The sequence below is a fragment of the Artibeus jamaicensis genome, unplaced genomic scaffold (assembly GCF_021234435.1).
Source record: "Artibeus jamaicensis isolate MK-2021 breed Jamaican fruit bat unplaced genomic scaffold, CSHL_Jam_final contig_685, whole genome shotgun sequence".
NCBI lineage: Eukaryota > Metazoa > Chordata > Mammalia > Chiroptera > Phyllostomidae > Artibeus > Artibeus jamaicensis.
The window spans coordinates 29,561,563-29,586,014 of NW_026521924.1; the positions used below are offsets into that span (position 1 = coordinate 29,561,563).

Here is a 24,452-nt window from a genome sequence, read left to right on the forward strand (position 1 = left end):
CCCTGACTGTTCCTGGTCCTCGCTCGGCAAAGGGGCCAGCTGGCGAAGAGAAGTCACCGTCACGGCACCCGAACACAGCCTCGTCCTCTGCTCACCTGATGGGAATGATGTTGGAGAACAGGAGGAGGAAGCGGATGATCTGTAGGTACCAGCGACCGGCAAAGTGCTGCAGGGCCACCATGACCAGGGACACCACCACCAGAGCGCCAAAGAGGATCTTGGTGAGGCAGTTCACCTCCAGGTCGAACAGGCCGATCTGGGGGACAGGACGCAAAGGGGTGCTTGGGATTAGCGGGTGCAACCCACAGCCCACCTGGAGAACGGTTCTTCACCCATGAGCCCCTCCACTCAGGTGAGGAGGCGGGACGACCCCTGCAGCTTTGGCTGAGGACACTCAGCACGGGGAGGGGGTGGGGGCTGGAGTCCATAACAGACATCCAATCCAAGGGATGTCAAAGAATTCTGCTATCAGGTTTTTCTTGGTGACTGAAGAGGACTCAGGCTTAGAAACACATGACCAGGTTATGGCCACGCTTGCTGGGACCCTGTGCCGCTTGGTCGCTGTCCTGCACAGGGACCTGTAAAGCGACTCAGTCCCCGCCCCCAGCACCGCCCCACACGCTGACGCAGACGCGCCTGAAAGGGCGGGGCCCACGCCCCTGGCGGTTCCCGATTTTCGGGCGCTGCGTGAATTAACATCGTTAGCTTAATAATTACCTATTTATTTTAGCGTGTATTTTTTTAAAACGTAACTAGCACAGCACACCCGTAACTTCACAGAAATATGGCCTAAGATAAGGCAAAGGCATGGAATAAGTGACATTTTACAGTTGTCATAGTGGGGTGAAAACGACCGGAGTTTGGGAAACTCGGCACCTGTCAGAGGGAAGTTGTTCTGCAACGTTCTGACCTAAACACGGGGCAGGGGGTGGGGAGGGCGGGCCCCAGTGGGAAATGAGCCGTCATGGAGCCAATAGGCAGACTGCAGACCTGGCCCCGCCCACTGTTGGGGGAGGATTGAACCCGGGCCCGCCCTCCCGCACACTCCGGAAGCACCTGCTCACACGTGGGTGTAAGGCTTCGATGAGATGTGCGTGAAGGACCCCGTGTGACACCTGGCAAACAATGGTTTGCTTTCACGTAAAAGCTTTTAAAATGTTATATGTTCAAAAATGTTTGGGCCATAATTTTTTTTCAAGAAATAAATTTGTAAAATTGTATGTATTCATATATATGAATACATAAAATGTATTCACATTCGAACATTTATGGGTATATGTATTCATATATATTCATATACATGTTCATATATATGCATGAACACCTACTTGTGTATTACAGGTGTTACATGTGTGTATGGCTGTATCTATGTACATATGTACAAGTATGCAGACAGCAGGTTTGCAAAAATGAAACAACACTGTCAGGTGCCCCCGTTGTTAAGTCCGGCTCCTCAGCCCCAGCGCCAGCTGTCACAGCACACCAGGTCGCGAGGTCTGACGAGCAGGAGACACGTCCCGGGGCCGCACACGCACCTTGCTCCGAGGGTTCGAGGTGTTCATGACGCTCCGGAGCTCTCTGCCCGTGTACAGAACGACGCCCACGACGGTCCCTGAAACGAGAGCAGCGCGGCACAAAGAACCGTCAGCGCGGACCGGCAGGCTCAGGGCCTGCGCCCCCGACAGGGCGTCCTCCCAATCCAGCACCTGCACCGGGAGCGGGTCCGCATGCTCGAGCTGGGGCCCACCTGCAACCTATGGCCACACTGACCAGGAAGGTAGCGGCCGGCCGTGTGTGGCAACTTAAGCTTAAATTAGATGAAAATGAGATCAGATGCAGTTCCCCACTTTCACTGGCCACATGGCAGGTGTCCAGTGCCAAACAGGGCCAGCTGGTTAATGCCCAGAACACTGCTATCCGCATGAACTGCTGTGGGGACTTACAGACACGCCACCCATCTTCTACGTTTTTTTCTTTTTTAATCCTTTATTTCTTTTTAGACAGAGGGGAAGAGAAGGAGTAAGAGGAGAGAAACGTCAATGTGGGGCTGCCTCTCACGCACCCCCCCACTGAAGAGCTGACCTGGCCTGCAACCCTGGGCTGTGCCCTGACCGAGAATCCAACCAGCAGCCCTTTGGTTCGCAGGCCACACCAGCCAGGACCCACCCACCTTCTTACAGCGCATTCCTGCCGCCGAGTCTGACTCCCTTCAGATTCTGTGTCCGACTAGCATGTCTCTGGGGTGTCTGTCTGTCCAGGTGACAAGTCTTTCCTGAGAGCCACCCCCACCCCCTGGCACAACACAACCCGGTGACAAATCAAAGAACTGTGAAACAAACCATCGTTTAGCCCTGTCATAGTAAAGAAAATTCCAAAGACTGATGATAGCCAAGAGGTGGGGGATTGAACCCTGTCGTACCTGCCGTTGGTGGGAGCATAAGCTGGAACAACCTACTTGGGGGACGTCGGTGGGGACTGACATCTATCAAAAATGTACCTTTGTTTCCCTTTTCAGCGTGTGCCAAGAAAACGCTCAACATAGTGGGAAGGGAGACAGACAGTCAAGGAGGGAAGCAAGGAACACGGCAACCAAGGGAATGCTGGGTGCTGTGGTGGAGACAGGCAGGAGAGACGGGAGGAGGCCGGGAGGAGGCCGGGAGGAGGGCGAGGCTGCCGTCGGTCTGGGTATCAGAGGAGCTGAGCACATCTGAGCTGAAACCCGAAATACAGGGACGGGCCGTCCCTGCCAAGCTCTCAGGGCAGACCCGGGGACGAATAACACCTGACCTCCTCTCCTCCGCGCAGCACAGGCCAAAGACTAGACAGAAACTCCGAGAGGCACGAGCCAGGTCTCAGTGACTCCAGATGAGGGGCTGGGCCTGTGTCCCCTGGACAGAGAGCCCCAAGGTCCCTTGAGGTGAATGTGTAATGCACGCGGCGTTCTGCTGCAGGCAGATGGCAGGCCGGGGGAGCTTGCTGGCCGCTCCCGGGCAGGTGGCCGACTCCAGTGCGGGCAGGCCTGTGGCCACGGCAGATGGTGGGACAGGGGGAGCCGAGCCTGGGCTGAGCTCACTCACTGCATTCCTCACCTCCACGCCCGATGCCCAGGGTTCGAGAGGTTTCATGGGAAACTCACAGAACTCTCTGTTTCCTCCCGCCTCTTCTGAAACCTGTGCTATTAACAAGAGCCCCCCAAGGGAGGGTCCCTCACTGGCACCAGCCAGCCTCATCACCTTTACTGCTGAAGATGGCCTTCCCCTCCACATCTCCCTGCGCTCAAGACCAAAACTGCCACCAGGAGATGTGATCCTGGCCTCACCCCACAGAGAAAGCACAGGCCAACACAGCGCTGTCAAGGTGCTGAATTCGTTCGCAACTTTTAAAGACAGGAGCTTTCAGGAAAACAGTGGAGGTCTCCGGCTTCTCCTGGAAAACCGGAGGATCTGGTGACGCTGGGCCCGTGCGCCTTGGGTGACCCGGGCCTCTCCAGCGCAGCCCTCTGACCCGCACCTCCTACGCTGTCACTTCTACTGCCCCTCCTCGCTCTGCCATCCTTGTCCCTCTCACCCTCTGCACCCTGCAGACCAGGGGCCCTTCTCTGACCTGCCAGCCAGGCCCCGGCCCGTTCCTCCAAGGCCATCGTGGTCGACATTTCATGAAGCTCTTCCTCATTCTGCACAACAGCATGGTCCTGCAGTCAGGCCTCACCGTGACCCCTTGGTTCCCGGTCGGCAACAAGAGAAATGCCGGGCCCCGGAGTGAGTTCAGCAATGTTTAAGGCAATCAGACACTGCTGGGACTCCCGAGCATGCAGTCACAGGACAAGCCCCACTGATCAGGCAGCCATTACCAAACTCAGACCGCCAGGTACGCCAGGCATGACCTGCATGCTGGTCGCACACAGCAGGGCATGGACCCACCCGGTATAGATTTGGGGGGAGGGGTTGGGGGAACCCCACAAACTGGTCCCTCACCACTGAGAGTCTCAGAAGAGCTGGACAAGAACACCTGGCCTCTGTCACCTCCAGGCCACCTTTTCTACCAAGCCTCCCCACCCCTTCCCTACCACTGCCCTGGTGACGCCTCAGCAGAGCAGCACAGTATGGGGTTACCATGGCAACTGCATCCCTTACAGGTTGATGCTGAACCTTCAGTACCCACCCTGGCAAGCTTTATTATGGTTTAAACTTCCAACTAACAACAGAAGAGTGACCAAGACACAAGCGTTAGATTCTACAGGAAACACAGATGCAAAATGTCATATAATTAAGATTATATTCTTGGTGGCCATTTCTTGAGTTGAGCACCAGAAGGAAACAGCTCATGTTGAACTCCATATTTGCATTAGAATCAGACTGTAGCACGAAGCCACGGAAACTGAGGCCAGCTCTGCAGCCTCCCTCCGAAACTGCCAGTGGATCCGGGGAACCCCTGCTCTCTCTCCTCCCACATTACCGAGCACAGAGAGATTATTAATTAGAACAAGTGAAAAGAAATTGCACGTGTTAACTCCACAATGCATGTCAAATGAGATGTTTCAAAATCCTTTCCTCCCCGTTCAAGATTCCAATTTGCCTTCCACTCGCCTCCTGCCAGGAGATGACTGCTCCAAGGCTGTGTGACCTTATGCAAGTTGCTTAACCTCTCTGAGTGTCCATTCTGCATTCCACTGAATGTCCTCATTTAATGTTGTGAGACCAATGCAGGAGAATGGCAGCAAAGCACTCAGTAAATAAAAAGTACCTAGTAAATAGGATGGTTGTTCATTTCTGAGAGTAAGGCTGACGACAAGCCTCTACACTTTACTCCCTCCACCTCAGAATTCTCTGCCTCTGCCCCTCCATCACTTGCCTTTTTACTGGTTTCAGAGCAAATTCCTAGAACTCTCTCCTGTCTCCTCTTCCCCCCACACCTTTAGTGTGCATTAAACTTACAGAAAACTACCAACCCCAGGAGAGTGGAGACGAGGATTTTCGGGCGCACCACACAGCGCCAGGACCTGGTGAAGGAGACTGGCATTGTTAAACACAAGCGTTCGATCAGGGTTCACTTCACGCACAGGAGAGCAGGAAGGAAGGAGAGGAGAAAAGCACCAGGATGAAACCAGATGGGCATCTACACAGGTCCTTATTACCAAAATGTTTAATTAACGTTATCAAAACAAGGGTGAACTAAACACATCCAGGCCATCAGAAGCCAAGGAGTGGCCGGGCAGGGACCATGCAGAATCTTAAGGACCGATTTCTCACGTCTGCAGTCACCAGGGGAACTAAGAGACGGCCCAGAGGATGCGGCCAATGCAGGCAGGAGGGAGAAAAGCACCACACGGGAACGACGGGCAGAGCTCATCTCTGTCCATCTGCATTCGGTGGCGCGTCTGTGGACAGGGACACCAGGTGGCCTGGGCTCTCCCTCATGCTGGGACTCCCTCCCCTTATCATACGGTATCTGGACCACGTGTCTGTTGTACCCAGAGCCACAAAGAGCCATCAAACAGAGGCAACTGGGTTAATAGGAGGGAGATGATGAAAGGGGAAAAATGGATCCCTCGCATAGTAAAGGCAGAAGGTTGCCGGAGGTGGAATTCTGTTAATGATAGTCTATGTTATTATGTATTATTTACTATATACTAATAGCTGCACAATGAGTTCTGCTTCTGGAGTTCAAGTCCCAGCTCACCTTTTACCTGCTGTGTGGCTTTGGGCGAGTTACCTAACCTCACTGAGCCTCAGTTTCCTCATCCACAGAATGGGGACAATACTGGCACGAACCTCACGGCACCTTTGGGATGGCTGAAGGAAATGTGTGATGCACAAGGAGGGCTTGTCACACTGCGTGACAGACCGGCGGGGGCCCACTGATACCAACCAGGGCTGCCCCTGGCTGTGCTCGAACCCCCACGGCCCCTCCTCTTCAGTCTCACCCTAGTGCTCAAAACTGAAAGGCCCCCGTCCCCCTGCCATCCTGGTGTCTTCAGCACTGAGGCTCCAGCCCAGGCCCACGGCCTCTTTCAGTGCAGGGAGCCCCTCCGACCAGCAGGCGCAGCCTGGCCGCCCTCACAGCCACGACCTGCAGCCAGAATGTCCGGGCAGACCCCATTTCTGGGACAGATTAGAACGTCAATCTGCAGGGGCAATTAAGGGCTATTCCCGGAGCGGACGCTGCAGAGAAGTCCGCGGGCCGGCGCGGCCGCTCCTCGCAATGTCTCTAAGTGTCGGAGGAGCAATTAGGTGTCAGCTGGATTCCCTGGAGGTGCCGGAACAAGTGGAAAGCGCCGTTTGACCGAGGACTAATTGTCCCCACTGACAGATGATTACTCTAATTGCAGGAGAGGACTTTCCTCCCCTTGCAAATTGCTACCACGTTCCCCGGAGCAGGCGCCTCCTCACCTGACGCGACCACGGTGCCGGCCCAGAGCGCGTTCTCGATGCTCAGGCTCTCGCTGATGGGCGGGTCGCTGTCCTCCTGGAAGAGGACAGATGGACACATGCGTTTTGGGCCGAGTTTGGACAAAAACGCACAAGCCGTCTCTACCCTGTTCTTCTCCCGACAGGCAGAGAAGGATGATGAGCCCTGGGTGGGCACCCACGGCTCAGCCAGGAGGGCGGGGACTACTGGCCTCGGGGTCCCCTCCACCCACAGAAACACCTAAAAAGGCTTGTGATTTAAGAAGGACAAGCCTCTAACACGGAAGAAGAGTTTTATCAGGTGAGAACTAAGCTGCAGAAGCAGATCCCGCAGGGGCAGCCTCACGCCTTCACAGAAAGACCATGCAAACTGGTTAGTGTGGGTTCTATAAATCTCTCGTCCCCGGTCCCTGACGTGACTCAAACCCAAATTTAACTTCCATTCCAGATGGTTGAGAAGTGGCTTAATCAGTGGCAGGCAGGATGCGTAGAGATACCTGAGGGAGATGGGATCTTCCAGATTTGAGCATTAATGTGAATCATAACAACTCGAATGTCCAAGCCGTCGGGTCGTTCCAGCTGGGAGAGGCCAATGGAAACCCCAGTGGCGCGGACCCCACTAAGGAACAATGTGCCAGCTTGCCAGGCGGGACTTCCTTCCTGGGGACCCCCACCCCGACCCCCACCGAAAGCTCCTTCCGGACGAAGCCCCATGCATGCTGGTCTGCAGGATTCCATGGCAAACATTCGCTCCAAGACCAAAGTCCACGGCGAGCTGCCCTTACTTACCCTGGTGAACGTTCCCACGAAATTGTGGATGTCGATGTTCGGCTCCTCTGCGTAGATGTACGATCGAATCTGAAGAAGATCCTGTTCCACGCAGGGAAGAACAAAGTCAGTTTATGATGAGGGAGCTTGCAGGAGCCAGCCAACCAGACACTCTTTCAAAAGCCGCTGTCTTTTCTGAACCAAGCAAGTAGGTGCTTAACTTTACAGGGTGGGTGGAGAAAAGAGGGAAAACCTTCCACTGAGTAGGTTTAGGAAGCGCTGAAAGCAATAACCCAGGGCGCTGAGAGACACAACGGTGAAGATGCTGGTCCCCCAACTGACCAACGGCACAGAACCCCTTCACCACACTCTGGGCTGGGGGCTTGCTCATGGCCAGGAAAGTCCCCGCCCGCTTGACAAATGGCTGTCAGGCACCTGCCCCGTGCAAAGCCCTAGAAAGAGCAGAGGTGAAAAAGTGAACAAGGACACCTCACACCCATTAGGATGGCTACTGTCAAAAAAAGAAGTGAGTGCCAGAGAGGGAGTGGAGAATTGGAAGCCTTGTGCGCTACCGATGGGAATGTAAAATGCTGCCGCCATGAAAATCAGTATGGCAGTTCCTCAAAAGAACTAAACACACAATTCCTACTTGAGCAGCAATTCCATTTGCTGGAAATTGAAAGCAAGGTCTCAGAGAGGTGTTCGTACACGCACACTCGTAGCAGCGGCATTCATAACAGCCCAGAGGTGAAAGGGTCCACCCAAGTGTCCGCCGGCAGACGAGTGGACGCACGAGATGAGTGGACGCCACAGACCTACCCACTTAAATGCAGTCAGATGCTAAACATTCTGCCATATGGATTTTACCACGATTTTCTAAGTGGGAAAGCAAACCAATCGGGTGGTCAGGCAAGACCGGCCCCAGTACCCCACGGCAACAAGGTATGACGGGCCACCCCTTTCTGCTGACGACCTAGGAGACCTCATGTGCAGACATGTTCACACCGTGGCCTCTCGGGCCTCATAAGAAGAGGTTCAGAGACACGTTCCAAGTCAAAGGGAGTACAAAGTCACAGAATAATTAACACAGAACAACCCCATTTCCGTACAACCACACTCCCCCAGCAAGTCCACGGCTGTCTGTTTGCAAGGCCTGGGAGGATCACCTCTGACTGCACATGACCCCCTGGGGGCGGAGGTGAGGTTCGGGGCAGAGGCTTCCAGCAGGCGGGACTAGTCAGCACTTTCACACAATGGGATGTTGTTTTTTTTTTTTAAAGAAACAAGAATGCATTCACATATTACTGAGGAAATCTCTTCACGCAATCTGTTACTCTACACCTCTGTTGAAATGCTGCTCTCCACTCAGACTGCTTGGCCATAAAGGCTCAGTTCCCAGAGGGGAGAGAGCTCTCCGGGCCCCACCCAGGCCTGGGCCAGACAGGGGGGGCGGGCAGAGAGTGTTTATTAAACTGGGTGATACACACAGACATGCATCAGGACAGGCAGGAATCTTCGCGATTCTAGGCTCTAGGCTGTCTCTTTAAAGGGGGGTCCCACAAATCGCTTTGAGGATCAGAAACCTTTGTTGGGAGAAATCTTACCAGAAAGTAGAACACGTCGCCCTGATAAAACCAGAGCCCCTCATTAGGTGAGCCCCATCTCGGAGGCACAACAGTGCCTCCTACAGGTCCCCAGGAGCTCCTGACCTCAATGAGAGACTCGCTGCTCTAGAATCCTGGCTTGAACGTGTCACGGCGGCAATGCCACTCTTTCTCGTTATTGGCAATGAAAACAGTTAACACCAGGGCCACGCTCATCGTTATGTTAACTCCACTGAGACACGGACCTTTCTCCTGCCCACTCCTTCCTTAAAGGGCGGGGGGAGGAACAGCACCAACCAGTGTGACCAGGAGAAGCTTATGTGTTCTGCTTAACCCTTGCAGACCACTCAGGGGGCATATGTTGGTCTCTGGGCGCTCAAATTACATTGTGATTTTGTAACCTGGTGCAAAAACCCACTGCCACATCCAACACATGTGGCTTGTGTTTGAACCTATTCTTTGTCTCTCTTCTCCCTCCCACACCCTACAGGTCGTGGTGCAACACAGAGCTGATGACGGACGGACGGACTGTGGGGCCCTGGTGACCCTGAGTGCCTGTCAGTTCTGGCTACTTTGACCACCTCCTGAGAGAGGGCCCACTCGCTCTTCCACACACCAGGTATATGCTGTTCCACGCACTGGGTATTAAGCCTTGAACATACTGGGCAGAACCCAGTTCTTGAAGATGCTGCCTTGAGGGGGGTGGAGTGAAAATGCAGGGAGAGGATGGTCAGAAAATGCCTCTGAGGTTGGGGGACCTGAGACCAAGATCCTAGGATGTGATGGAGATGCCCGGCCAGCAGGCAGTGGGGTGTGACCGCTCCCCCTGGAGGACCCAGCAAGGAAGACTGGGAGGCGGAAGCACGCCTGACCGAGAGGCCAGGGTGGCCACGGCCTGTGGGAGGAGGGCCAGAAGCAGAGGTCAGGGCCTCGGCAGGGAGATGGATCACTCGGGTTTAAGCAGGAGAGGAGGGACGCAGGCAGATGCCTAGAAGCCGCGAAGCCTCCAGAGGTCCTGTGCAGAGGAACGACCGCTCTAGCCAGAGCTAGAGCCGACCTTTCATGTGCGTCAAGATTTCAGATTCTGCGCTTCCCTCAGACCAGCCCCTTCCTGCATGCCGAGTCAGCACTGTCCATGGCCATGGTGCCTGGAACCGACCAGCGCTCAGGGCTCCCCAGGACCCCAAAACACCCCAGCAGCCCCGCTTCACCTTGGACCTCCCATGCCTGGCCCCAGAGGACGCCCGAGTTTGAGAGCCTGGCCATGGCCGTGGCCAGTCCGTGCCCGGGCAGGGAAAGCTACTCACAGCGGCCGTGGGGAGCCTCTGCGTGCAGGCCACCGGGAGCCGCAGCTTCCAGTCCGTCTCCCCGTCCAGCTGATCCGTGCGCAGAAAGCAAGACCCTGTGGAAGGGAGGTGGGGGCTGTCCACTGGCCGGCAGTTCGAGTGGCCTTCCCCTGGCAGCTCTGGGGGCTTGTACAAACAGCCAACAAATGGCTGACCACCAAAAGGGAGAGTAAACATGTGCCTGATGTCCCACTCCCTCCGTCAGCTCTAGGGCCAGAGAGCTCTGGGTTCAAATCCTCACTCCCCCAGTCACTCACAGGGGGAGCCTGGGCTTGCTTCTTGACCTCGCTACCCCTCTGTGCATCCTCTCTATAAAACGGGGAGAAATGCAGACCTCACGAGCTTGCTGTCAGGATTCAGTAGATGACAGCAGGTGGCATGGGGTAACCAGCATTCGAGTCCATTCTGGGCAGGGGTCAGGAGCACCCTCTCAGAGAACCCGGCCTCCTGAGTTCAAGTCCGGGCTCCACTGCTTACTGCTAGCTTGCACACCCTCTCAGAGCCTCGGTTTCTTCCAGTGTACAAACGGAGATAACCAGCAGCAACCTCCTACGGTGAGCACTGAAGGGCTGGTCCCCGTAACCTGCAGAGCACTACGGACGCCTGCTGTTAGGCCAGCCGGCCGGCACACTGCACAGGCGCATATTTGGGTCTCACCCACCAGTCAGAGCTGCCGGTCAGCTGTGTATTTCACCAGAGAATGTAACGACTTCACTGGCGCTGCAGTTGACACTTCTGAGGACTCTCCAGGAAGAACGCTTCTAATCTTTTTTGGGGGGATTTGTTTTTTTGGTTTTTTTTTTGGAGGGCACAGAACTCAGGGACCCTAGTCTACAACAGTCCAACTCCATTTTCATGGACCCAGACACAGCCAATCTGAGGACAAAGCTGCCATTTTTAAAGGGCTGCTTTCATCTAGGGCCTTCCACGGCCCTCTCTCTGCATCACTTCACGAATTATTAGTATAACATTTCACCCATACTTTTATTCCATTTGTAATAAAATAGGCTGCAGTAACCTCAAAGGAATATAAACGTGCATTTTTTTTTCCAGGGGTTCAAAGATCTCTGATTGTGCCTGATAAGCAAGAGAAAAACTGCCCTGTTCCCTCTGAGAGGCTTAAATAACAAAAAATAAAGAGAAAGAAGATGTGGAGAAGGGAGCCTGCTGATGGGGTGGGCAGGCTGGACTGTCAGCTCACGGGGCGGGGGGCGGGAGGGGCGTGGTACAGGGAGAAGGGTCCTGTAAAGCCGTGAGTGGCGTCCACGCTCTCACGGGCTGTAACAACAAACAAACTGGTGGGCAAGGGGGGGCGCAGCCCTGCCACTCACAGTTCCTCTCTGCCACCTACCTCTCCGCCCTGTCCCTCTACGGCCCATCTCATCACACACCTCCTGGCACTGCCTCAGAGCACAGAGGAGGTCTGTGTGTTTCCACTGGTCAGATGCACTTCCACCTCCCACCAGCTCCTGGTGGGGAGCTGGCCGCAGCCCAGAGAGCCAAAGCCGGGCGCGCGCGTGCGTACGTTCATGTGTGCTTGTGTGTGTGTGTGTGTGTGTGTGTGCCTTCACCAGCTGGGACTCAGCAAGCGACCGACTCACTGTACCTTTGGAACAATCAAAATCTACTTACTGCCCTGTGAGCAAGGGAAAAAAAAATTTTTTTTTTGAAGACCGCTCTATTAAAAGGGCTGTTTGGATTCGCCTCCGTGGCTCCGAAATGATCATCTACTTCTGTTACATTTTCAAATGATTATTTTGCCAAATTACCACTGAAAGGTTAATGGTTATTTTCAAAATTGGTCCCAGATGTTTACCGCTTTTTTCCGACGTCCTCAGGAAGATCATGTCAGCAGGAACCCGCTGGTTCTGTGTTAGGGAAGAAAGACTGTTACTGTGAATGCCCACGTGGGGGGTTTCCGTCCCCTGGCCCCCCACCCCCTCGGCGGGGTGGGGGCCTCCAAACCCCTCCACCTCTTTTCAGCATCTGCCTTTGTCAAAGGCAGATTGGGGGGATTTAATTTGTTTTGAATCTGAAAAAAATCTTGCACGCTGCTGTTCCATGTCTAATCCCCCACTGGAAGCTTATCTCGGAAAGAGAGTTTCTAGTTTTGTGGCAAATGCAACTGTCGCCTCCTGAAATTCCAGCCAGGGGACCCCGGGCCGGACGCCGGCTCCCCTCGCCGGCTTAGGTCCAGGCTGCCTGCTGAAATGAAGGGCATGCACACCCTGCTCATGCTTTGGCTTCTCCCGATTTTCTGGCTGGATGTTGGCTTCCAGTGGGATTTGAGTAAGGCAGTCAAGTTGTGAGAAGCAACAAAAGCCATTTTTAAAGAGAGAGGGGGAGAGAGAGAGAGAGAGAGAGAGAGAAGCCCACAGCTGCCAGGGTTTAATTGTGAGCAGAGGGAACTCTGTGAAAACACACGGTGTATGTTGTTCTTCCACACTGCCACCCAGAAGAGCCTTACTTCACCGCAAATCAACTTTGAGTTCTCGGATTTAATCCTTTTAAAGTAGCACAGTTCACTTCCTACAGACACTGGTTTAAGACACACTCTTTTTCTAATCAAATATTATTCTAACACTTTCCAGGACCACCCCCAAAACCCAACTCCTTCTAAATGTACACGGTAGGAAGAGATGTAAGTTTGCTGAAGTAACGAGCAAATTCACGGTGCTGTTTTTTAAAGATGCAGTTTTTGGCCGCTTTACTGTTCTCACGTGAGCTCCTCCTCCCCGTAAAAACATGGTTTTATAAAAAGCATAATTAACGACGTTTTTAAGTCAAAAAATGCAAGTTAAAATGGCTCAAAAGGTAAGGGACAAACATTTTTCAGCACTTATGCAGTTTGCAGTTAACAGAGTTCTAGCAAAGACTTTACACGTTAAAAGAACAAGCACTCCAAAACAACAACACACTTCCAACAGGAAATCAAAACGTGCGTCTGTCAGCAGGATTTCTGGCTAACTAGCACACATACACTTCAAAAAATATTTCGTGTGTGTGTCTCCGCCTCCCCCGGCGGAGCTGCGGAGCAGAAGTGCCCACAGCGGTTGTCAGATCCACAAATCACAGGTCGGACCTCGAAGCGGAGGCAGGGGCTTCCCATCGGCACCCACACGGGCCGTGTGACCCCGCTCACCTTTTCCACGATGATCAGATCTCCCACTTGGATGTTGGCACTCTTCACCTTCGTGGTCCCTGCAAGGGAACAGGCCCGAGACACATGGTACCAGAACTCACTGGGACGCCACCGTCTTGACGGAGCGTCCCCCAGCCTCCTGAGTCGATGCAGCTCACCCCGCCCCCAGCATCGCCACCTCCTGCCCATCTGAGAAGGGGGTCACCTGTGGCAGAGCTGGCTCCAGACTCCAGCACCCCCCCACCCCACACAGAGCTGGGGGGGGGTGCTCGCCCCCCTTCCAGTGAGATCTTGTCTTAACGGTGCCTGAGAAACTCCAAGCCCACACCGTAGGGGTTGGTGCAGCCTCAGACACCCCCCCCCACACACAGAAATGGGGAGGAAAAGGAAGAGTTGGCCGCACAGACAGAAGGGCGATTCTTAATTTTCAATTCCACCAAAAAGAAAGAAGCTAATCCAAAATGACTTTTTTTTTTTTGCTTTTATTAGTATTTATTGTATGTTGAATTTACCCTCCGGGTCATAAGTTTCTTCAGTTTGTCCTGTGCAGCCTCCTCTTCTGGTTCAGGAACCACCTACTGTTTTCGTCAGGAAGGGTCGCGTCCATGTGGCAGGGGGAACTGACGCAGGGCCGATCTGCCCCGCACGGCCCTGCGCTGCCTCTAGGGAGCTGTGTTCTTCGGGACGTGCTCAACGACCGGAGACGCTGCATCTGAACCCTTCCGCTCAGCAACACTCTCTGCATTTTGAAGCCCAGGCAGCAAAAACTCAGCCCCCTTTCGGAGCCACGGGCCCCGTGTCCCGTCCCACTGCCTGGCCAGGGCACACCTACCAACTCCACCCTGTAACTAAGGACAGAAGGGCACTCCTTGCTTCTGTAAAGTGACACCCTTCACATGCTTGGTGGCTCTTCGAATACGCGCACCCTTGATGGCCTGGGAAGTTTCACAGGTGTTCGTAAGGTGAACACAGACATTTGAACCTCCTGATTCGCATAATTTTATGGATCAAAGGAATAATGAGTCATTTTCAGAGGTCACCTCTGGCCATTCTCAGGAAGAGCAAGTTAATTTTTTTTTTAATTTATAACTGCTAGATAGTTTGGTTTATATGAAAACAATCAGATTACTTTTGCCGGATGTCTACCTGGACAAAAATTAAGAATAACATTAAGGCCCTGATTCCGAGCTCAGCACCAGCTCGGAAACAGACGTGTGCATGGCTTTGGCCCTCCTCCTCTGGAGAAGAAGGTGAGATCATCTCCTCTCGGATGAGAACAGGCTCAGAGACGCCCTGTCTCTGCCTCACAGTTACAACAGGTCAGCACCCGGATTCAACCCACGTGTGACTCCAGAGGAAGGAATGAGAAATGGTAAGTCCAGTTCAACTTGAAAAACGTTTCTTGAGCATGATATCCTCAGAATTCAGTGATGAAGTCTCAGGCAGGAGATGACAAACTTGGCTGCAAGGGGCCCAGACAACAGGCAGTCTGGGTATTACAAGCCGAGAACTGAGACAATGCCTGCAGTTCTCCCAGTGTCTCCCTGACAACGACTAACGGTTTTTGTATATTTCATATTTTAAAATGCAAGAGCCATCCTCAGCCCCCAGGCCATATTAAAAAAGAAAAAAAAAGGTGGTGGGCTCACTTTGGCCCACTAGCTGTAGTGTGCAAATCCATGAGCTCGTGAGAAAGACAGTCAGAGGCTGTTAGTGCAAAACAGTGTGTGAAATGATGGGTGTGTGGGGGAGGGCGAAGGGAGCAGGTAGGAGGGACAGCTCCCCCCTGTGGAGAAGAGCTGCAGCGGAGCCCTGATGATTCATTCGGCATCACGCCCTGAATGCCAGGTGAACGGTCAGGCCTAGCCTAAGGGTGGGGACCCATGCCACTCACCCTTGAGTGGAAGCATGACTCAAATGAGTGACTGGGGTAGGGGGTGTTCAGGGAGGTGTCTATACATGCTGGATGTTGGGGGGGGGCCCAGAATGAACCAGATGAAGGAGACTGGTCACCAGGAACAGAGGAAAGGGAGGCACAAAGGTGAGAAAGCATGTGAGTGGCACAGATATGTGCGTGCGGACGGGAACTCCTCTAGCAAGACCGAGAACATCACCGGGAGGCAGGGAACAGAGAGAAGTGACGGTGGAATTGGCTGATCAGGGCCAAGTGTCCAGCACCACGGTAATGGGTCAAAATCTCACCCAAGAGAGCTACGCCATAAAACATCTATGTTATTGGTGTCTCGTAATGAGCCCACTGAACACACAAATGTCCAGCCAAGACAGAAAAGAAATAGTAATAATAACTCAACCCCCTGTCCAAGAAATATTCCACATTAACGATGAGGAGTTCGAGTTTTTGTTTCGCCAGCACTAAAAAGAACTTACAAACACTAATGAAATAACCTGAGTGCACAACTCTAGATTTTTACAATTTTCACAATATTTCACACTTTTCACATAACACCACATGTCTCTTTAATAATTCGGCATCACTGGTACTTTTCAAAGCATTCCAATATTTCTATTGAAACATCCGTGAGAGGTTCCATTTGGGTTTGGTTTTCACTAGTTTGGGGATTTAATTATTAAAGTTTATCCCAGTAAGTAGAACTGGCACTAAAAGAACTGTCCGTGAACCCTACTGACGTCTAGAAAGTATGCAGCGGATGGTGACTGGCGGGACCAACCCTCAGTTCCTCCCCAAGAATGAGTATGTTGCCCCAGAACGTGGGCATTTCACAGCGTCTCATTTCCATAAAACCTCTGCATCCACAGAAAGAAATTGCTCTAACGCCGTTCAGAGTGTGGAACTCAGTCCAACGACCTGGGCCCTGCCACGCGGGAGGCTCAAGCATCCGTTTGTCTCGGGCTTTGGTCAATACATTTACGGAGGGAATAAAGGGTACCCACTGATCCAAACAGTCAGATCGTTAGAAATGGGCTGAGAGAGGGTCCAAGGTGCCAAATTCTTCTCCTGCCTGAACAATTCCTCTTGCACCACTAGGGGGCAACAGCACAACCAGGCACAGACCCCGCGGTTCTTCCTGGGGAGCTGAAGGAGGCATTCCTGGAAGGGAGGCCGTAAATTCAACTCGGCCCTCCACACTAGTGAACTTTACCTTCCCCGGAGCTGGGCCCAACTTTCTTAAACATAAATTTACACGTTGTCTTTCGTTTTATTACTAAAATTTATGCTGGTGGCCTGACCCAAACGATCACGCTTGGTGTTCGATCCTCGAGACCAGGTTACATCTTTTACTATCCAGCTGGAAGAGTGGCATGTGTTTTAGTCTTATTAAACAATAATCGCGTACATGTGTGTGTTAGTGGGACACAGGGCAAAATCGAAGGATTATACTGAAAGGCGTGAGAGCAATTTCTGCGGATGCGGAGGTTTATCTTCTGATCTGGCACACATACTTTCTAAGTTCTTCACATTGATTTTTTTTCAATAAGCTCAAGGCGCTTTTCTAACAAGGAAAAGAAATAGTAAATTAAGTCGCTCAAACGTTTCGGTGCGCAGGCTCCGATTTTTCCCTTCTTGTGCAGAGCGCCCTGATTTATGACGGGCAAGCGTGAACTGGGCCTCTCCCTGTCCATCTGCTCTACCTCAACAAAACCCCTTTAATCCCGTGTTTGCAGAGGCGGCTGTGGCGAACCCAGCAGGCGGCCGACCTGCACGCTGGCCCTCCTGCTGCTGCACCGGCAGCCACAGGCCAGGCTCCCTCTGCAGGGCGGGGCGGGGGGGGGGGGGGGGCATGTGCGCCCGGGAGCCCCGCCCCCCCCCGGGTGCTTCTTCAGCAAAGCTCCCTCACAGGCATGCATTTGGGGACGGGTGATGGGGGGGTGTTAACCTCAGCTTTGCACCTTCATAAAAGGGAGACCTTGTCCCCAACCGCTCTACTGAGCTCACACGCAGTCCTGACCGTAAAGGTGGACTTTCTGTCCCTTGTCGTCACCTTTTGGTGACCAAAACATGGGCAGTTCAGGCCTGTATGGAGGGCCCGTGTTTAGTGGGTGTCTGTGTGTAGACATGTGTTCTGGCTGAGAGAAGACAAATAAAACCAAAAGGAAGAAAAGGAGAGAAAAAAACAGGAAGAGGAGAGAGGGTGGAGCGGATACTGGTACTTATCTCCTAACGTTTACTGAGCTCTTTTCCCAGCTCGGCCGAATAAAATGTCCCCGTCCTGGGCTCCCAGTTGGTAGGAAAGGCACAGCTGGGGCGCGGGGCGGGGTGGGGGTGCTGGTCAGATGAAGAGTAGAGCCCTCAGTGGCTGGGACTGACAGAAGGGAGTCACGCTTCAGTTGTGGAAAGGACCCAGAACACAGCATTTCTAACCTTAATTTAACCACTGTTTCAAGTGTTCTGCCATAGTTCTTGCAAAAACTAAAAAAGAAAGAACAAGATACAGATGCCCTCTGGCGGAGCTCCCTGTCTCCCTAACAAATAGGAGAAATAAACCAGCACGTTTACAGTGACTACACCCATCTCCCCACAGACTCGCCTGACACCCCACTGAGAAGCTGCCAACCCTTGGGTGAGTGACTGGCTGTTGTCATCTTACAGTTCTTAGTAACTTCCGAACAAGGGGCCGCACCTTTTCATTGGCACGGGGCCCCGAGACTGACACTGCTGTCCCGGACAGATGCAGAAACTCCCAAGACCTCACCTTTGTGAAGTGCACAGGAAAGCCTGAACCGGTTCTAAGACCTGAAGCTACAGGACTCTGTCTTCCCCTTCCCCTCCCCACCCCACCCCCGCTCCGTAAATCTCTCTTCTGCTTTGCACCCCTCTCCGACCTCTACGGCCGGCCGAACGTTTTAAATGCATTTGCAGAAACTCGACAGAGGCTGGCGAAGGGACTTTCACGAAGGTTAAGTGGGCAGTTCTCCACCAGCCACATCCTCAATCATTAGATGCTCTCTATAAAATAAATTCATTCCTTTCCGCTTTCGCCACTTCGCCCAAGCCCGCCTCTGAGCCGGGGTTTGTCGCGGGGAACAACCTTTCAATCAGGAGAGCTGTTTATTTCTGTAGAGGCGGACCCCGAGCCTTTCATAAGCAAACCTATTGAGCCCAAACTACGCTTTTCATGGATGACAGCTTCAGAATAAGAGCGGTCTGTCCGCACTGGGGGCAGAAACCAGATGTTTCCCCTGAGTGGAAACAAGCAAACGACAATTCAGTCAAAATGCAGACCAGCCTGCAAAAAAAAAAAAAAAAATTTAAATAGATTCTGGGCACCAGTCTGTGTGGGCCTGTGTTTTGACCCCGAACCCGCCAGCTTCGCTCTATGTTTCACTGTGCACGCAGGATGCAGACTGATCCTGCAGATCCACAGCAGCAACCCACGTGCGCCAACCCTGGTTAATGGTTTACTCTTCAGCTCCCGCTCTGATCCGACCGAACGAGTTGTAGACTCTACAGCAAGTGTACACTTCCTGCGGGGGGGGGGGGGGGGGGGGGGCATGCAATCGCCTCTGCGGGCCCAGCAGCCGAGTGCGCAGGGTCTAAGGTTGAAAATTTCATATTCCCGGAGAGCTGTCGGGATGCCCCAAAGCCTCAGGAAGCACTGTTATCGGGAAACAGGTGAAAGGGTTGAAAAGCATTGCTGGAAACTCCACGGCCATGTCCTGGGGCTTGTTTAAAACAGTGGGAACTTAAAAAAGAAAAGCTGGTGTTTCGCTGTGACACGTTTATACCCAACAGAGGCCTTTCAAATACATATATAAATGGTCCTCCTTGCTTCTCAGTGCTCAGGGATGCTGAAATAGACCGGCACGCCCAGCAGGGGGGGAAATACCTTCCGGGAAAGATAACGGTGCAATTTGCATGTGAGGGTTTTTTTTTTTTTAATTAAACAATAGAACGGTTCACCAATATTTGTAAGAAAGGGAAATTGAGTACTCTGGAAGAAAAAAAAAAAACCTTAGGGATCTGAAAGTACAACTTTGCAGGGGCCAGAGAATGTGTAAGAAAGTGTTTGGCCAGATCTGTCTTAAATAAGACCCGCTAGAAGCAGAGGCTCTGAATCTTAATGAGGGAAGGTCAGGAAGAGAAGTTCTTTGCTTAGCGAACAGTATTTGCGATCCTTAGTAGACAACTTTTGCTGAAATGATATAAAACAGTCCATCGCTCTCATTCTCTTCTCTAAAGAATGCACAAAGCCTCTCTTAGCATCCCCCCAGGTCTGAATGGAGTTTATACTTGGGAAACATGTGTTTACGCATATAGAGAACACAAACTTGTGTTTAGAAATATAGCGTTTTGATGTCATTCATTGACTAGTAGCTAAACTACTCCTCAGCAACGAACACATCTTCCTTCCACTACCTTACCTTCTGATGGACTCAGACAAAACACAATACCCCCAAAGAAATACACACATGTCCTTTGCCCTAAAAATTTAGTTGCATTCCTTGCCACCCTGCAGGATGGTCCAGAGTGGATTCTGAATTGAATTGAAAAAGAGATTCCTCTCACACTGAGGCGAGACATCCTCAAGATCAGTCTGTGACTGGGGAGCTATCGGGGAAGAACCGGGGAGGAGGAAAGGTTATCCCTGCGTTTGACCCCACGTGTGAACCGAAACACTCCAGGCCTCCCTTTTGCACAGGCCTCTGGCTTATGACTTACGGTTCACGGCGTGCCCAGATGTCCCCAGCAGGAAAGACACATCGGGGATTGTGTTAATTATGCTTCTGTTTGCAGTTTCTTTCCAGGCTAATTAGCCGCTTGCTTCATTTAGCCCGTGACTGCAACTGGGTCTGGGGAAAACATTCCTGGTATGAAAACCCTGGAATTCATGCTGTGAAAATGCAAATCCAACTGCCCGGGCCACCTGTGGTAATGGAGGCAGACCCGATCCGCCGGAGTTAAACATTTGCATTGGAGGAGACAAGGATGAAGAGATACCGTTCACTTCCTCATGCTGCCTTCCTGACCCAACCCAAACCTTTCAAGTAACTGGACTCAAAAGTTACTTGAAAGTTTGGCTGGGCTGGCTCCACTTCAAGATCCTCTCTTCGCTGCCTTTGGGGTTTCCAGTGCCATTGCATGCTGTTAATTTTGGGACACAGCTCTATAATTAGAGCCACAAAACCCATAAAGGTCTAGGGGCTTTGCTTAAGCCTCTGACCACGCTGAAATGCAGATTTCCAGCAGAAGCGAAGGGGAGGCTTACACTGATCGGAGAGCATTATCCTGAAACAGCTTTCAAGTTTCTACCCCTGGAGTTGAGTTGATAGGTGTCTCTGCACTCAGAAATGTGTTTTAAAATGATTTCAATCGTAAAAGGCCTGCCCTGGCCACCTAGCTCACTTGGTTGGCACATCATCCCAAGGCTCTGGGTTCAATCCCCACTCAAGGCACCTATAGGAATCAACCAATGAATGCATAGATGGGTGGAGCAACAGATCCTCTCCCCCCACCACCACCACCTTCCTCCTTCTCTAAAAATCAATCAATAAAAAAAGTTTTTAAAAAAAATCTTAAAAGTCCTGCCCTAGCTGGTGCGGCTCAGTAGATTGAATGCCAGCCTGCAAACCAAAGGGTTGCTGGTTCGATCCCCAGTCAGGGCACATGCCTGTGTTGTGGGCCAGGTCCCCAGTAGGGGGTGTGCGAGAGGCAACCACACATTGATGTTTCTCTCCCTCTCTTCTTCTTCCCCTTCCCCTCTCTCTAAAAGTTAATAAAATCTTTTTAAAAATTAAACTAAAACCTCAAAAGTCCTTCAGCATCATATGTACTAAGGCTGAACACTACAGCAACCGCTGAGATAGTCTACAGCAAAGGGCTGAACTCAGGTCTTGGCACACGATAGGTGCCCGGACCTACAGGCTAAGGCTGCACATTCGGACCAGCCAGGGTCCCCGTCACTAACGAGCTACCTCACCTCAGCCGAAGCACCCCCCCCCCTCTGAGCCCCAGTTCCCTGGAAAAGTTGCCCCCACGGGGCTGTTTAAAAACAACGGCCTAGGCCTCCTCCCTGGCTGGCTGGTGGTAGGTACACTTGCTCCATTTTTCTTTGCCTCCTGCTTCAAACAGCTCCGGCGCCACCTTGTCCCCACAGCGTGACTTATACAGAGATTCCTGGACCCCAGGGTCTCAGGTCCTCACTGGCCTACAGGGTCTCCTGTGCCCCCAGGAGGGTCAGGCTCCCGAAAGACCACCTCATTGGGAAGAACAAGGTGGAGCCAGAACCCGGGGTTCCGACTCGACACACGCTTGACCATCATGACCTGGGGCCTTTGGGTTGACCTTTATGCGGGCAACTTCGTGGGTACGTGACCCCAGTGCTGAGCAGAAGGGTCTCTCACGTGGTTTCACGCTCTGCTCTCCCCGTCTTGAGAATCGTAACAGTATTTTAGCAAGGGCCCTCCTGCTCATTTTTCAATGGACACCACAAATCTCGTAGGCAGCCCTGCTCTCTCCCAACCCGTAAGACTCAGGATGAAGGGCAGCTCTTCTGGGAAGACGGCGTCAGCATCTCCCTGCTGGGTTCCCATAACCTCCCTGGCTAATACCTCTGTTTATTCACCCACTGACACTTAGCGAGCCCCTGGTGTGATGCGTATCATCAGTACCGCCTTTCTTAGCACAGCAAATCGTGGGCACAGCCCTATGTTCTCCCCGTGTAAGAGTTCCATTGAAGCCGCTCCCTTAGACAGGTGCTATGATAATGTCCAATTACTGACCAGTTAGGGGCCCTACTCACACAGGTGGGAGGGGCAGACCCAGGAGTGTCCCATCCAGGTGTAGCACAGCCCAGAACCAGGAACACAGTGCTCAGGAAAGGGGACCTCCCTCGTAAGGGCCCCACACTCACGCCCGTAAAGGACAACCGTTAGGTAGATTTTCTAAATGATCTGCTTACCTGCCCAGATGCCTCACTGGACCCTGAATTCCCTAAGCCCGGCCCCTTGTGTTTCTCTCTTTAGAACAGAAAACTATCACCCTGGCCGGGGTGGCTCAGCTGATTGGAGTGTCATCCTGTGAACCAAAAGGTCACAGGTTCAATTCCTAGTCAGGGCACATGCCTACGTTGTGGGTTTGGCCCCAGGTTGGGGCACATGGAAGAGGCATTGACTGATGTTTCTCTCACACATCCGGGTCTCTCTGTCTCTCTCCCTCCTTCCCCTCTCTCTAAAAATCAATAAGCATGTCCTTGGGGGGGAAAAGAAAAACAGAAAATGTTTGTAGATTTGGGACAAAATGGAATCTCAAACATTCTTAAAAGAATGATGAAAAAGTCATTCCCATGCATATGAGTGATTATGTTAATAAAATACTTTGAATCCTTATTAGACCGTGACAATTAAATTAAAAATTAATCTCACTGGCCTGTTGTTCTAGATACACATCGAGGAAAATAAAATGATCGGAAATGTTGGAAGAAGCCTCAGATCACTTCACATGTATTTTCAGCATTTGTGTACTTTTCTCCGTGAATTTTCATGCACTTCGGGCATTGCTACCACCTTGTTATTGTTTTACAGACATTAAAAGATACATATATAATATGGGGAAAAAAAGGTCGAAAGCAGCTGTTAAAAGAAACAAAATAGCCGTCATCCGCATTTCCTCCCAAGGCACTTTCAGGTCAGTTGGTCAAAATCGAATTCTTTTTTTCTAAAGAATTCGATTGAAATGTTTTCAAGTTGATTAACATAATGCCTCTGAAGCTTTGGCAACATCATGACAAAGACCCGTGCCTTCGACATTCTTAAAGCCATATTAACTCCGGCTGGAAATGCATGCCACGCGTCTAACTGTGAGACCTCAGGCAGATACAAACTGAGGGGCAAACGAAGAAGTAACTGACCTCGGACTGGCCTGTCCATCCCCAAAACGGCAGCATAGTGGCAACGCACACCCAGGAGCTAGGCCAGGCTGGAAGGCCCAGAAGAAAAGACAACCAAGGGCAACTGGCAAACCTGGACTGGTCCCAGACCTCGGGGAAAAAAAATGCTACTAAAGGCCACGTTAGTGACAAATGGCTAGTTCTGAGTAAGGGCTCGAGATGAGAGTAATAGCAGCGCCCCAGTGCTGAGCTTCCTGATTCGGCCAACTGTGATGTGTTAGGGCAGAGAAGTGTCCTCTTGGGGATCAAACAGAGAAGAAGTATTTAGGGGCTAAACGAAGCTGGCTGACAGGCACGAGTTCTCTGCTGAGTCCTGCAACTCTTTTGTTAGAAATTATTACCAAAAAAAAAAATAATAATCATTTTCACTCTTAGTACAAGTAACTGTGTTATTAATCAGGAAATGACGCAGAATGGTAGATAAATCCCGTGGCTTAGAAGCTAGTGGTCACGGACGTGACATTCTGGTTTCTAAACATTTCTAAGTGCAAAAATGGGGCTGAAAAATTCATTTTAAGACCTCATGCGACCCCCCCCCCCAAGGAAACAGCCCCGCACAGGTATACAGACCCGCACTTGTTTCATTTTGCTTTTGAACTTCACTCAATGAAAGGTTCCCGGTGAAATGCCTCACTCGAGCAATTGTGATTAAGTCATTAAATAGTAAAGCTGAGGTCAGAAAAGGCTCCCTCTCTCTTCCTCTCTCTGAGATCTTCCAGTTTGGGCTTCTTTCTCTGGCCCTTGCCCCGAAAGCGTATCAAATAACTAAACTCACCCTCCCCCCATCACTTCCCAAGCTGAGTCTCTTCAGTGCCCCTTCTGGGGGGCTTTCCAAACAACTGCAGGGTCCGCTCTGGGTTAATATTCAGCGCTCCGCTCTGTCTGCCCTTACTGTCCCATTGGCGCGACAATGGGAACCGAGGGCCACCAAAGGAGACCAACAAAGGAAGACACGTTTTTACTGCTCGAGCCATCTGCCAATTCTCCTCTGGACCTTCCTTTGCAGGGGCGGAGTGGGGCTACCACAGCAGCTGAAGAGGGGCTGCGGGGAGGGCACAGACACCACTGCCCAGAAGAGCAATCACGGTGTGAAAAGAACCACAGAAAGGGAGGCACCCGGATGCGAGAATGGGGGGCACACTGAGCCCCTCCTCTGGGCTCCAAGCCCACCCTCTCCGCTGGGCCTTTTGTCCGTTGCCAAGCATTTTAAATGTTATAGTCAGAACGTGTTACTAAGAGAGGCTTTAATATACACGGCCACAGAGCACACCCTCCAGAGAGGGCTTCCGATGACCCGCGTGCAAAGGCCAAGCCACCTG

The 24,452-nt window shown here is 52.0% G+C and overlaps 1 protein-coding gene across 1 annotated transcript in view; it reads right to left on the reverse strand.

Moving 5' to 3' along the window:
* Positions 1-24,452, reverse strand: part of ATP9A (ATPase phospholipid transporting 9A (putative)) — a 101,538-nt gene that overhangs the window by 47,745 nt on the left and 29,341 nt on the right. Inside the window, exons 5-11 of the mRNA XM_053671248.1 lie at positions 13,268-13,326; positions 11,942-11,993; positions 10,087-10,181; positions 7,197-7,277; positions 6,390-6,465; positions 1,536-1,612; positions 96-256 (exon numbers count right to left, since the gene is read on the reverse strand). Coding sequence (XP_053527223.1) covers positions 96-256; positions 1,536-1,612; positions 6,390-6,465; positions 7,197-7,277; positions 10,087-10,181; positions 11,942-11,993; positions 13,268-13,326 — 601 coding nt within the window. The remainder of the gene's footprint in view (positions 1-95; positions 257-1,535; positions 1,613-6,389; positions 6,466-7,196; positions 7,278-10,086; positions 10,182-11,941; positions 11,994-13,267; positions 13,327-24,452) is intronic.